General features: G+C 42.9%; 1 protein-coding gene across 2 annotated transcripts in view; it reads left to right on the top strand.

Annotated features, from left to right (window-relative positions):
* glipr2 (GLI pathogenesis-related 2) overlaps positions 1-14,513 on the top strand; it is a 68,663-nt gene that overhangs the window by 33,581 nt on the left and 20,569 nt on the right. For both annotated transcript variants that reach the window (XM_043719848.2, XM_087998554.1), the window contains 4 exons: positions 94-294; positions 3,159-3,368; positions 7,903-7,980; positions 12,138-12,377. In XM_043719848.2, coding sequence (XP_043575783.2) covers positions 94-294; positions 3,159-3,368; positions 7,903-7,980; positions 12,138-12,377 — 729 coding nt within the window. The remainder of the gene's footprint in view (positions 1-93; positions 295-3,158; positions 3,369-7,902; positions 7,981-12,137; positions 12,378-14,513) is intronic.

Genomic DNA, 14,513 nt, shown 5'->3' with positions numbered 1-14,513 from the left:
ATAAGAGCAGGATTGTTTCTTGTCTGTTGCTACAGAGCATACACACGGACTGTCTTGTTCTTCGTAAATCACCCACCTGCTGTTCCTCTGCAGGCCATTTCACACAGTTGGTTTGGAGAGAATCCAAGGAGATGGGGGCTGGCCTGGCATCGGATGGCAAAGATCTCACCATCGTGGTGGCCCAGTTCAACCCGGCCGGTAACATCACCAACCCAGGCTACTTTGCTGAAAACGTCCTGCCAATCGGCAGTGAAGTGAAGGAAGACGAGAGTGGCTCGGCACAACCAAACACTGGTAAGGCATCAGAAGCTGAAAAGGTGGCACCACTGTCAGCTGTGGGCTTTGTTAGGAACAGGAATATGCTCCTCACCCCAATGAGCTTGCTAAGCCATTCAACATTAACTTAATTTATGGTTGGTGGAACACTTCAATGCCTTTCACCCCGTCCCCATAAACTTTGTAATCAGGAATCTATTAGTCTCTACCTTCAACATACTCAGACTGAACTTTCACAACTCTCTTTTGAGAGAATTTCAAACATCCCAACACTCTGAGCCACCATGGTGGCATGGTGGTTCAGTGGTTAGCACTGCCCTCCTTGGGTGACTGTCTGTGTGGAGTTTGCACATTTGCCCCATGTCTGCGTGGGTTTCCTCCGGGTGCTCCAGTTTCCTCCCACAGTCCAAAGATATGCAGGTTAGGTGGATTGGCTGTAGGAAATGCAGGATTAAGAGATGGGGTCCTCTTCAGAGGGTCAGTATGGACTTGATGACCTTAATGGCCTGCTTCCACACTGTAGGGATTCTATGAAAACCTGTGTGAAAATAATGTGTGAAGTGGAACAATGACTAAACGCTCAGTTTGGGTAACTCCAAGGCTGTGAACAGAGTCTAGGGACTGGAGTTTCAAAGATTCAGTCATACACCAGCAGAAATTTCAAATGATGATTTCAGATCATATCATTAGATCTCAAAGCCTCCATTACTCACTGCTATTTTTAAAGTCGGAGGAAGAGTTAGCAACCCACACATTTCCAATGAACAGACTGTTGAGCTTACTGCAAAAATCATTAATAGCCTTTGTCAGCGCTTTTAGATGTTCAAACAAGAAGTCATTGAATCCCGTACAGTGTGGAAGCAGACCATTCGGCCCAACCCAACCCTCCAAAGAGCAAACCACCCCATCCCTGCAATCCTGCATTACCCCTGGCTAATCCACTTAGCCGACACATCCCTGAACACTATGGGCAATTTAGCATGGCTAATCCGCCTAACCTGCACATCTTTGCACTGTGGGATGAAACCAGAGCACCCAAAGGAAACCCACGGGAGAACATGCAAGTTCCACAGATTCCAGACAGTCGCCTGAGTCTGGAATCAAACCTGAGTTCCTGGCGCTGTGAGGCAGCAGTACAGCCCTTACTCTGAGGTGTAAGGAAAACATCTAGAACATCTGAGGGTGTAGCTGTTGTGAACACAACAGAAGCTATGAGGACTAATGTCCAACAGTTACGAGAGATGGATAATAAATGCAGCTCCAGGTTAATCTCTCTAAATGTCTTAGCTCTGTCATTATGCCCTTGAATAATGGAAGAGGCATCCACTCCAAACCTCTACATGCTAGCAGTACTGAGGGGCTGGTGCCGCAGAGAGTCTCAATCTTTCACTGTGTGTCAGCAAGCTGTTCCTGCAGCTACTTAGTGCTGCTGCTGCTCAGGCTTCTCTGAGAGGTTGTTCATTTTCAGTCAATGGAGGACCTCATGTGTTCAAATCCCTCGACCATCACAGATTACATCACAGAGCTCCTCCATTGTCTTCCTATGTCTTGGTAATACCTTGGGCATCTCTGACCTTTAGGAAACTATATGCTTCTGATTATGCAGAAAACCCTATATCTTCACCAGCAGAGACTGGCTGTGTCTATTCTCTTAGAAGACACTGCCCACAGCTTGATCTGTCTCAGCGTCTAGCTCCCACTCACTTGTTGATGCCCAACTCGCCCAATGCTCTCTGTTCGAAGCTAGACGGTGTCGCCATTGAAGTGAGTGTGCCAGTGCTTATAGAAGGTGCAGGGGTTGGTTAGCTCAGTTGATTGGTTGGTTTGTGATAGAATGATGCCAACAGTGTGGGTTCAATTCCCAGACTGGTTGAAGTTATCATGAAAGACTGTCTATCTCAACCCCATGTCTGAAACATGCTGACCACACTGGTGAGGACTGTAATGCTTGGGTTCCTCAGCTGATGTATGTTCCAGGTAACAATGATGGGAGCTAAATTCAAAGTGATACTTTTCCCAACAACCCTGAAGGCTCTAGATAAAATAGTCTAGATGCACTTGAAAGACAACAGGCTAGATATGCTGAACTTGGCAATGTATTCCCATTATGCTCACTGCTCTTTGTAACACCTTCTAGTACATTGTTTGGTACTAGTTTACATATCCTTTTGAAGATCAACATAAAGTTATAAATACCAAAATAATGGGAATGTGGGTCAGGTGTCTTCGGCCTTGAAACATGTGATGAAATCTCCATAAACCTGCCCCACTCATCAACCTGTTAACTTTGTCAATGGTTTCTGTTAATGTGGCCTGTGGTTACTGGGGACTGGGAGAACACAGCTCCCATTCCTGATGAAGGGCCTGAAACGTTGATTCTCCTGCTCCTCGGATGCTGCCTGACTGGCTGTGCTTTTCCAGCACCACACTCTTCGACTCCCAGTGGAGTGACAAATTTCTGAATCCGATCCAACAATGTTCTTAAATGATTAGACAAGATCGTACTACCCTGTCTGCAATCTTCAGGTGACTCACAAGATGGTTCTCCATGTTGGACTATCTACTGCCTCTTTCTTCCATCCTTGTTATTTCTCTTCTGCTTTACAAAGTGTTTCTCTTTAATATTCGTTTTCAGTTCTGGTGAAGGAAGAGTCCTGTCTTTTCCTCTTTGCACCTGCTGATAGCTCTCTGGCACCGTGGTTCATCCTCTTTCACGTGCAGTGATCACACTCAGATAGTTATTTAATACCAGAAAGGAGAATGTTGCAGTCATTGTCTCTACAGAAAAACGTAGGGAAAGAGAGAAACATTGTACTTTCTCAGGACAAGCTCCCTCATTCTGCAGGCTTTACAGTCCATCACTGACCATCTCTTTCTTTCAGTGGAAGGTTTTGCTGCACAGTTGCTGAAATCAGTGAATGAATATCGAGTGAAACATGGAGCGGGACCATTGACCCTGAACCCAGCAATCAGTGAGAAAGCTGAGAAGTGGGCAAAGAGTCTGGTAGATTCCAGTACATTGAAGCACAGCGACACATCATACGGGGAGAATATCTGGTGTCAGCAAGGCTCTGGCAGTCTCCAGGTTAAAGGTACATCACTTCACCACTTGAAACATGCACACTGTTTCATGGCCAACATTTGTGGGATTGAGTTTGTATGTCAATGTGTCATAGAGCTTTTGCAATATGGTAAAAGGCCCTTAAACCATTGTGTACACACAGACATCAAGCATCTATCCATTCAAATCTCAATTGCCAACACTTGGCCTGTGACCTTGAATGCTCTGGCATTTCAAGTGCTCATCTAAATACTTCTTAAATATCTTGATGGTTTCTAACCTTTCAGGCAGTGAGTGCCAGATACCTAGAACCCTTTGGGTTAAAAGGTGTTCCTCAAATCCTCCCTAAACCTTCCATTCCTTACCTTAAAACCGTGCCCCTTAGTTATTGACCCGCAACTAAGTGGAAAGATCTCTCCCTATCTACCCTCTTCTGTGCCCCTGATAACTTTATACTCATGTAACACCCATCCCACCTCTCCACTTCAACTTTCTCAGCTCTAAGGAACACAGTCTCTCAGTCTATCACGATGAATCTCCATAAATGAATTGCACTAGCCCAGATAACATTCTAGTGAATCTCTTTTGCACCTACTCTAGTGTAATTACATTGGGGAGACAATGGTCTAGTGCTGTTATTGCTGGACTATATTTCCAGTAACCCAGTTAATATCCCATGGACCTGGGTTTAAATAATACCATGCTAGATGATGACAGAATTTAAATTCACTTTTTTAAAAATCTGGAATTAAGAGTCTAAAACGTCCTTGAAACCATTGGCCATTGTTGGAAAAATCCACCCGGTTCAGTAATGCCATTTAGGGAAGGTAACTGAAGGTGGATAAATCTCCTGGACCAGATGGACTACACCCCAGAGTTCTAAGGGAGATGGCTGAAGTGAGAGTGGAGGCTTTAGTCATGGTCTTTCAGGAAACACTAGAATCAGGGAGGGTCCCAGAGGACTGAAAATCACTAACATGGCAGCCCTGTTTAAAAAGGGAGTAAGACAAAAGATGGAAAATTCCAGACCAGTTAGCCTAACCTCGGTCGTGGGTAAGATCATGGAATCCATTGTGAAGGATGAGATTTCTGAGTACTTGGAAGTGTATGGTAAAATAGGGCAGAGTCAGTATGGTTTTATCAAGGGGAGTTCATGCCTGACAAATCTGCTAGAATTCTTTGAGAAAGTAATGAGCAGGTTAAACCAAGGAAAGCCAATGGATGTTATCTACTTGGACATCAGGAAGGTCTTTGACAAGGCGCTGTACAGCAGACTACTGAGTAAGGCAAGGGCCCATGGTGTTAGAGGAAAGGTGCTAGCATGGATAGAAGCCTGGCTGTCTGACAGAAAGGAGAGAGTGGGGATAAAAGGGTCCTTCTCAGGATGGCAGCTGCTGACAAGTGCTGTTCCGCAAGGCTCAGTGTTGGGTCTCAACTTTTCACTTTATACATTAACAATCTAGAGGAAAGAACTGAGGGCATTCTGGCTATGTTTGCAGACAATACAAGACAGGTAGATGGATAGGTAGCATTGAGGAAGCGTGGAAGCTGCAGAAGGATTTGGACAGGATAAGAGAGTAGGCAAAGAAATGGGAGATAAAGTACAATGTGGGAAAGTGTGAGGTCATGCACTTTGGTAGGAAGAATAGAGGCATGGACTAATTTCTAAATGGGGAGAAAATTCAGAAGTCTGAAGTGCAAAGAGACTTGGGAGTTCTCGTCCATGATTCTCACAAGGTAAACTTGCAGTTTCAGTCAGTAGTTAGGAAAACAAGTGCAATCATGGCATTTATTTTGAGAAGACTTGAATATAAAAGCAGGGATGTACTTCTGAGGCTCTGTAAGGCTTTGATCAGATAACATTTGGAGTATAATGTGCTCTTTTGGGCCCCATATCTCAGGAAGGAGGTATTGGCCTTAGATCGTGTTCAGAGGAGGTTCACAAAAATGGTCCCAGGAATTAACAACTTAACATGTGAGGAACATTTGAGGACTCTGGGTCAAAACTTGATGGAGCTTATAAAGATATGGTGGGATCTAATTGAAATATACAGAATACTGAATGGCCTGGACAGAGTAGATGATGTGAAGATGTTTCCAAGGGTATGGCCTTCAACTAAAGGGAAGACCTTTTAGAACTGTGCTAAGGAGAAACATCTTCAGGCAGACAGTGGTGAATCTATGGAATTCATTGCCACAGAAGACTGTGCAGGCCAGGTCACTGAGTATATTTAAGACTGAGATAGACAGGTTCTCGAGTATCAAGGAGATCAAGGGTTACAAGGAGCAAGCCAGAGAATGTGGTTAAGAAACTTATCAGCCATGATTGAATGGCATAGCAGACTGGATGGGCTGAATGGCCTAATTTCTACTCTATGTCTTATGGTCTAACTGCCATCTTTATCTGGTCTGGTCTACATGTGACCCCAGACCCACCGCAATGTTAGTTAGGGATGAGCAATAAATAGTGGCCTAGCCAGTGACACCCCCATCATGTGAATAAATGTTTTAGAAATTCCTTCATATCACCTTGGCAACCAGAGCTCAATAGTCATAAATACAATTTTATACTGTTCCATTATAACCTCTTTACTTTTATAATCAATGCTTCAACTAATAAAGACAAAAATCTCACATGCCTTCTCAACCACTTTATCTCCCTGTCCAGCTACCTTTAAGGATCTATGGACATGCACACCAAGATCCCTCTGACCCAGGGTATGACTTAGGGGTTCTAACATTCAACATGTACTCCCATGCCTTGTTAGTCCTCCCAACATGCATCAGCTCACACTTTTTCAGGATAAAATTCCGTTTGCCACTGTTCAGCCCATCTCACCAGCCCATCTGTGTTGTTCTGTAGACTTTCCTCTTCGCTGTTTACCACACCACCAATTTCTATATCATCTATGAACCTACTGGTCATACCACCGAGATTCATTAATATACATGACAAACAGCAAGGCACTCAGCACCAGACTCTGTGACACACCACTGGATACAGACTTCCAGTCACAAAAACACCTTTCAACCATCAACCTCTGCTTCAAGCCATTAAGCCTATTTTCCAGGGACATAAATTACCCTGGAACCCATGGGCTTCTTAACTAGTCTGCCATATTACACCTTATCAAAGCCTTACTGACATCCATGTAGACTACATTAACTGTGGTACCCTCATTGACTCACCTAGTCACCTTGTTGAAAAATTCAAATTTGTTAGATATAATCTCTCCCTGAAAAAAACTATGCTGACTATCTTTGATGAATCTACATCTCTCCAACTGGAGATTTATTCTGTCCCTCAGTTTTTCCAATTGTTTCTTACCACTGATGTTAGACTCACTGGCCTGTAGTTTTCTGGTTTATCCCTACCACCCTTGTTAAATAATGTCAGCACATGAGCTGACCTCCAGTCCTGTGTTATGTCACCTATGGCCAGAGATGATTTGAAAATTAATATAGGATCCCCTACACTCTCCTTTTCCTCCCACAGCAGCTCAGGATATACCTCCTGTGGGTCTGGTGAGTTATTTACTTTCAAGCCCACTAAAACTGCTAATACCTCCTCTCTCTCAACTTTAATTTGTTCAACTTGTACAAGATGACCCCGACCTATCAACTGTGTTTGATCCATAGCCTGTATGCACTTTGCTATACCCTGTACTCTATACAACTCAATTAATTTTACAAAGTCTCACCTTCCCAAATCTAGTGAAGCTCATTAATTCTATATTTATATGATCTATATGGGTTATGAGGTCCTTATCCATAGCTAACCCAAGTACAGTTTCTCTAACTAGAGGAACTATAGCTTTGAATACCCACTGCTGTACAATCTGTGACCTTAAAATTCCCAGGAGTTCTTGCATATCTCCATATCTCTGGCAAAGTGACCTGTGAGAACAGGAAAGTGCTTCCAGGACATTTCTGCCCACGTGATACAAGAATAGTCCTCTCAATCTCTAGGCATAGTTTATACACTTCTTGAAACTAAAGTTGAATCAAGTCCACAACATAATTGTGATACTTCAGCAGATGAATACTACTAACAAAATTGCAAATTAAATAATTAGAATTATAACAAGAATTTATGAATGTGAGAGCTTAATATATAAAAAGTTTATTCTAACAGGTTATTGCAAACGGAAGTTTAAAGGGTGTTTCTTGCTCTGGTTTATTATAGGAAGAATTTAATTATAAAACAATTTATTATAACAGAACTATACTTGGAGTTTTCAAACAAGCATTATTGTTACAAGAAAGTTACTGTAGCAGTATTTTATTCTGACAAGTGTTTATTACTACTGGAATTTATTTATAACTTTAGTTTACTGTAGCAGAACTTTGTTGTGAATTGAATTTATTGTAACTTGAGTGTATTCTGTCAGGAGTTTAGAATAACAGGAGTTCACATATATCCAGTTTATTCTGAGAGGAGTCTCTGCCAAGAGTTTATTGTAACTAATTTATTAGCATGATGCCTGAGGGCATGTCTCCTGCCCCAGACTCTGCCCTGTTTATGCTGTAAGTGTGTTAATCTGTCAATATTTCTATGTTTAAAGGAAACGATGTTGCTGACGCCTGGTACAATGAAATTAAAAATTATGACTTCTCCTCACCTAAATTTCAGAAGAATTGTGGTAAGTTTTGTTTGTTCCATTGTACATAATGACTGCATGGAGTTATGTAAAATATGCATCACCATTTGTTCCAAATAATCTGTACTAGTATCCGAACTTTGCACAAGTTTCTATTGCATCTATTTTTTTTAGATTAGATTAGATTAGATTACTTACAGTGTGGAAACAGGCCCTTCGGTCCAACAAGTCCACACCGACCCGCCGAAGCACAACCCACCCAGACCCATTCCCCTGCAGCTAACACTACGGGCAATTCAGCATGGCCAATTCACCTAACCTGCACATTTTTGAACTGTGGGAGGAAACCGGAGCACCCGGAGGAAACCCACGCAGACACGGGGAGATTGTGCAAACTCCACACAGTCAGTCGCCTGAGACGGGAACTGAACCCGGGTCTCTGGCGCTGTGAGGCAGCAATGTTAGACACTGTGCGTTTTGTCTCAGTAATTCAGCATATCTTTCTAATTCCTTTTCTCTTGGACCCATCTCGCTCCCTTTTAAAAACACTGAAGTTGTTTAGCCCAATTACTTCATTCAGTAGTAAAATTCTACATTTTCTCTACTCACTGAGTAAATGCTTTATTTTATCCTTCTTGCATTCATTAGTAACTATCATATATTCATGGTCCAGTTTGAATTCACCCACAAGTGGAATTCTCCCTACATCTATGTTGTCCAATTCATTCATAATATCAAAGACATTTTCACTATTGTGGATAGATTGGGGCTATTACTTTCAATCTTTTTCTGATAGTCAAAGCAGAGCATTAAGTACCACTCTCTCCTGTGACAAACATTGAAGTGCACTTGATAAAATCATAGTGCAGTTCTGTTCTTCCTTGCACTGTCTTGTCTCCTTGTTGTGTGACCAAAGAATGTTAAGTGTTCCATCAGCTCTGTGAGGTGAGTGCCTACCTCCGTATTGGTCAAGGGCCAGGAGGTGCAGCAATCTTCCCCAAGCCTCCCAATCCAGTTCTTTTTCCTTTTTTTACCATCTCTTCCTCCCTTCTGTGTTTTTTTTCTCCTCGGACTCTCAACCTCAGACTTCTGGCCCTAGCCTCCGGTTCGCGGCCTCCAAAGCGGAGTTAGCGGTCTACGGTCTGTGGCAGGGATACCAGTGACAAATAGTCCAGTAAGAAGTGTTGGTAGCCAGTGGTCAGACCACATGGAAGCCCCTGCAACAGTCAGCTGTGGACATCCTAAGAGGGAGAGACTCTAATGTTTGTCTTTTTAACTGCTTCTTGTTTTCTTGATTGATGGTTATACTGTGTATAGCTGTAATGTAACTTTATAGACCATACGACCATAACACATAGGAGCAGAATTTAGGCCACTCAGCCCATCAAATCTGCTCTGCCATTAAGTCATAGCTGAGAAGTTTCTCAATCCCATTCTCCTACTTGCTCCCCATAAGCCTTGATCCTTCTGATACTCAAGAATCTATGTATCTCGGTCTTAAATATATTCAATGACCTGGCCTCCACACCCTTCTGTGGCAATGATTTGCATAGACGCTCCACTGTCTGCCCAAAGAAGTTTATCCTTACCTCCTTCCCTTTACTCTAAGGCTGTGCCCTCGGGTCTTAGTCTCTCCTACCAATGGAAACATCTTCCCATCATCTACTCCAGGCCATTCAGAATTCTGTAAGTTTCAATTATATCCCCCCTCTATCGAATTAGAACCAGAGTCTTCAAATGTTCCTCATATGTTAAGCTTTTCTTTCCTAAGACCATTCTCGTGAACCTCCTCTGAACACGCTCCAGGGTTAGTACATCCTTCCTGAGATATGCAGCCCAAAGGTGTGCACAATAAACCAAATGTGGTCTGATCAGAGCTTTATAGGGCCTTAGAAGTATATCCCTGCTTTTATATTCAAGTCCTCTCAAAATAAATATCATCATTGCATTTGCCATTCTAACTACTGACAACCTGCAAGTTTACCTCAATCCTGGACTAGAATTCTCAAATCTCCTCGCACTTCAGACTTCTGAATTTTCTCCCCATTTAGAAAATAGTCCATACCTCTATTCCTCCTACCAAAGGGCATGACCTTACACTTTCCCACATCAGCCACCCCTTCGCCCACTCCCCTAACTTGTCCAAATCCTTCTGCAGCCTCCCCGCCTTCCCAATGCACCTGTTCCTCTACCTATCTTTGCATCATCTGCAAACTTAGTCAGAATGCCCTCAGTTCCTTCATCTTGATCGTTAATGCATAAAGTGAAAAGTCGTGGTCCCAACACTGAACCTTGCAGGAACACACTTCTCAGCAGCTGCCATCCTGAGAAGGACCCCTTTATCCCCACTCTTTGCTTTCTGCCAGACAGCCAGGCTTCTATCCATGCTAGCAGTTTGCCTCTAACACCATGGGCCCTTATCTTACTCAGCAGCCTCCTGTGTGACACCTTACCAAAGGCCTTCTTGAAGTCCAGATAGATAACATCCATCGGCTCTTCTTGGTCTAACCTGCTCATTACTTCCTCAAAGAATTCAAGCAGATCTGTCAGGAATGACGTCCCCTTGATGAAACCATGCTGACTTTGCCCTGTTTTATCACACACTTCCAAGTATTCAGAAATCTCATCTTTGACAATGGATTCCATGATCTTACCCACGACCGAGGTTCAGTCTTTTGGTCTTACTCCCTTTTTAAACAGGAGTGCCATGTTAGTGATTTTCCAGTCCTGTGGGACCTTCCCTGATTCTAATGATTCCTGAAAGATCACAACAAAAGCCTCCACTAAGCTTCAACTATCTCCCTTAAGACCCTAAGGGGTAGTCCATCTGGGCCAGGTGATTTATTCACCTTCAGGCCATTTGGTTTTTCTAGCACCTTCTCCTTGGTGATCGCCACCATACTCAGCTCTTCCCCCTCACTCTCTTGAATGTTTGAGATATTATTTGTGTCTTCCACCATGAAGACTGACGTGAAATAATTATTCTGTTCCTCAGCCATTTCCTTGTTCCCACTACTATCTCTTCAGCATCATTTTCCAGCAGCCCAATGCCTCTCTTTTGCCCTTTATATATCTAGAGAAACTCTTGCAGTTTTCCTCTATATTACTGGCTAGCTTACTCTCATGTTTAATCTTCTCCCTCCTTTTTTTTGTTATCTTCTTCATTTCTCTATTCTATAGCTTAGGATTGTACCTAGGTACCCTATACCTAAGGTAGCATCATTTGTTGGTGACATTGTTACACTGTAACTAATCTGTAACTAAAGAATCTGTACCTAGGTACCTTTATATCTAAGATGACACTGTACTCATTTGACAATAAAGTTAATTCAATTTAATCATGGCACTTCCCAAAATCGTCTATAGAGCTCCCAATGCCAGTCGTCTCAGTCATATGCCAGCTTGTCAATCCAACTAGCTGCCCATTGAGAGGGTGACTACAAGATGTAAGTGACCTTATCAGCAATATCTTTGTGTCTCTGGCCTTGCTTCTTGTAGCCATTGCAAAGCTCAAGCACACAACTTCCAAATACTGCACAGTAGGATTGACATGTTATTGATGGCACTGGGAATGAGATATTAAACTGAATGCCAGCTGCCTCGTTCCAATGGCTAAAATGGATAGTATTTGAATAAGAGTGGATGAGTTCTCCTAACAGACCAGGGGAGTGCATTCATGTCCCTCAAAAAGTAGACTAGAACCAATTTAGTTCATCATTGTGTATAATGTATATCATTAACAGGTACAATTCCTTCATCGCAATTCCTTCTTGGAAACATCCAAATATCACAAACAGATATGCTGAGCATCTCTTTTGCTGTAAGCGTTTCCACATGATGTTGGATGTACAAAGTTGTAGGAGCTATGCCCGAATTGGAGGAGTATGGTGATCTCAGAGGTTTGGTTGTAGAACTGGAGGATAATACTGAGAACGGGAAGTGCAGGTATTAAAACAGGGATGAGAATGTCAAAACTGAGGTTTTACCCAATTAGGAGCCAATGCAGCTTAGCCAGCACAAGGGTGAGCAGGACTCCAATGTGATCTAGAGCATGAGAAGCAGAAATTTGAATGGGTTGAAGTTGACAGTGAATGGAAAGGGGGAGTCTGTCGAGGAGAGCATTGACTTAGGCAGTAGAAGCTGTGGCTTGCAGCTGACCTGTGCTCTTCGTAAATCACCCACCTGCTGTTCCTCTGCAGGCCATTTCACACAGTTGGTTTGGAAAGAATCCAAGGAGATGGGGACTGGCCTGGCATCGGATGGCAAAGGTCTCACCATCGTGGTGGCCCAGTTCAACCCGGCTGGTAACATCACCAATCCAGGCTACTTTGCTAGGAATGTCCTGCCGGTCGGCAGTGAAGTGAAGGAGGATGAGAGTGGCTCGGCACAACCAGACAGTGGTAAGCCACCAGGAACAGGCAAGGTGGCACCACTACCAGGTATGTGTTTTGTTTTCTACAAAATATTCATACTTCCTGTCAGGAAGCTGAAAATATTTTGTTGTTGCTGTGTCGCCATGGTCTTACCAGACTGTAGGGGCTGCTCTCTCATTACATTTAACCTGAGGGCCACTAGACCTCAGGCAAGGGAAGAGGTTGAGAAGGAGAATCCTTCATGGTAACGTCAAATCGGTGATGGGAATGGAACCCATGCTGTCGGCATTACTCTGCTCTGTAAACCAATTCCCCTGAAAAGAAATTCATTTGGTAGTACAGAACTTGAATGTTGCAAGAATAGAGATGCTTTTCACCTTACACTCATCAGAACAATTAATAAGAATACTACAAAAAGAAAAATCAACATTATACTGCATGATATGACAGTGCTGATTGGTTGGCAAGTGGACTTTGATTGGTAGAGGTGTTGTCAAGGAATATGCACTTATTAATGCTGATTGACAGTTAACTGCCGGGCTTTGTTTAAATTTTAAACCAGGAAGGTTGATTCGGATTACTCAGGACATTGACCTGAAAAATGAACCAGTAAATGGGTGTCACATGTTCTGTTGACTTGAAACAGTCTCTGTGTATGTGTTAAATCTTTCTATTTGAACATAAAAGGGTCCTGTGTATTAATTTATGTTGTTTCTGAGACACAGCAGTGCACCAGACTGCAAACCTGATGGACTATCTGAAATTGGTTGTCAGCATAACTCTTTCACACATACAGGATTATCCAGAAATACCTGTCCAATTGCAGAATCACATCTAATGTTCGATATTGTGGTGTGATTTTACAAGTTTGGTCTGGTTGTGGACAGTAAGTACCTGGCTCGTTGCGAATAGCAAAAGGGATACGCTGTTTGATGTAATCTTTGGGACATATGGCATTTAGCACTCAAACACTGAAATTAATATACCACGTTACTCATTTTTACATTGGGCAGAATGTATTTCATACTTAAAGGCATCATCCTGATCGTGCTGAAGACCACAGCATTGTAGCAATATGAAATAGCTAGCGTACCTGTTGAGCAAACATTTTGAGATCTTACCTCAGGGTAATATGCGGAGGACTGATATTTTTCAGGACCACCCTCGAGCCTTTTATGAGTTTTGGCCATTATCTGTCAGGATGGCTCTGATGCACCCTATTTCAGCAATTCCCCTTAAATTGTTCTTTTTATTGTGAATTGACCCTGACAAATGCAAGATGAAAAGCTTTAATAAAATGTATCTTTTTTTCAGCAAAACTGGAAATAGTTATTCATATGACGCAGTAATCCAAACCAGCAAACCCAAGTACAAATTCAAAGAGATCCTAAGTTTCCTGAACAGAATCCATGTTATATTGGAGCCACCTGCAGAGTTTTACTGCCATAGACATCCCCAACGCTGCACTGAGAGAAATAGAAGGAAACAATAGATGTAAAATTAAAGTGCGGAGCGAGAAGGGTGGGGAAAATCCAGTGGTTTCACCAACCTGTTGGTGGTACCACTGGCAGGCCCTCACTGAAATAATCGACAGAACACTCTGTTCAACAGCCTGGACAGCAAACTGCAGCACTCATTTGCAACTGGAGCTTGAAGCCAGGAACCCGCAGGGAAGATTTCTGATAGGGGAAATTCTTCCCACAGTTTTACAGAAAGAGAAGGGGTGACTGATGTGGTTGAAATCAGGGTGCAAGGGAGGCCTCAGTCTTTGTTGTGCAACCTGAGGAATTCTGCGAAGCGATGACTCGATGGGCCAAGCGGCCTGCCTCCACACTATGATGATTCAGTGATACTAAAATTGGTCAGGTGGTAAATAATGAGGAACCTTAGATTACAAGACGATAGAGGTGGGCTATTCAGCTGGGCTGATAAAAGGCAAACAGAATTCAAACTGGATAGATTTGAGGAAATGCATTTGGACAGGACAAACAATGCAAGGGAATGCATGATGAATGGCAGGACCCTAGTAAGCTCCGAGGATCAGAGGGTCCTTGGTTTGCATGTACAGCGGTCTCTTAAAGTAACAGGACAGGATGATAAAGTGGTTAAGAAGGCATACGGATACTTGCCTTCACTGGCCAAGGCATAGAGTTTTAAGATTGGGGAGTTTATGCTGGAACTGCTAGAACCTTTACCAAGTGA

Source organism: Chiloscyllium plagiosum, unplaced genomic scaffold (assembly GCF_037043375.1).
Source record: "Chiloscyllium plagiosum isolate Xiang-an unplaced genomic scaffold, Cpla_swu_hap1 HiC_scaffold_21, whole genome shotgun sequence".
Lineage (NCBI taxonomy): Eukaryota > Metazoa > Chordata > Chondrichthyes > Orectolobiformes > Hemiscylliidae > Chiloscyllium > Chiloscyllium plagiosum.
The sequence above is the reverse complement of the archived record's forward strand: the minus strand, read 5'-3'. Positions and strand labels throughout refer to the sequence as shown.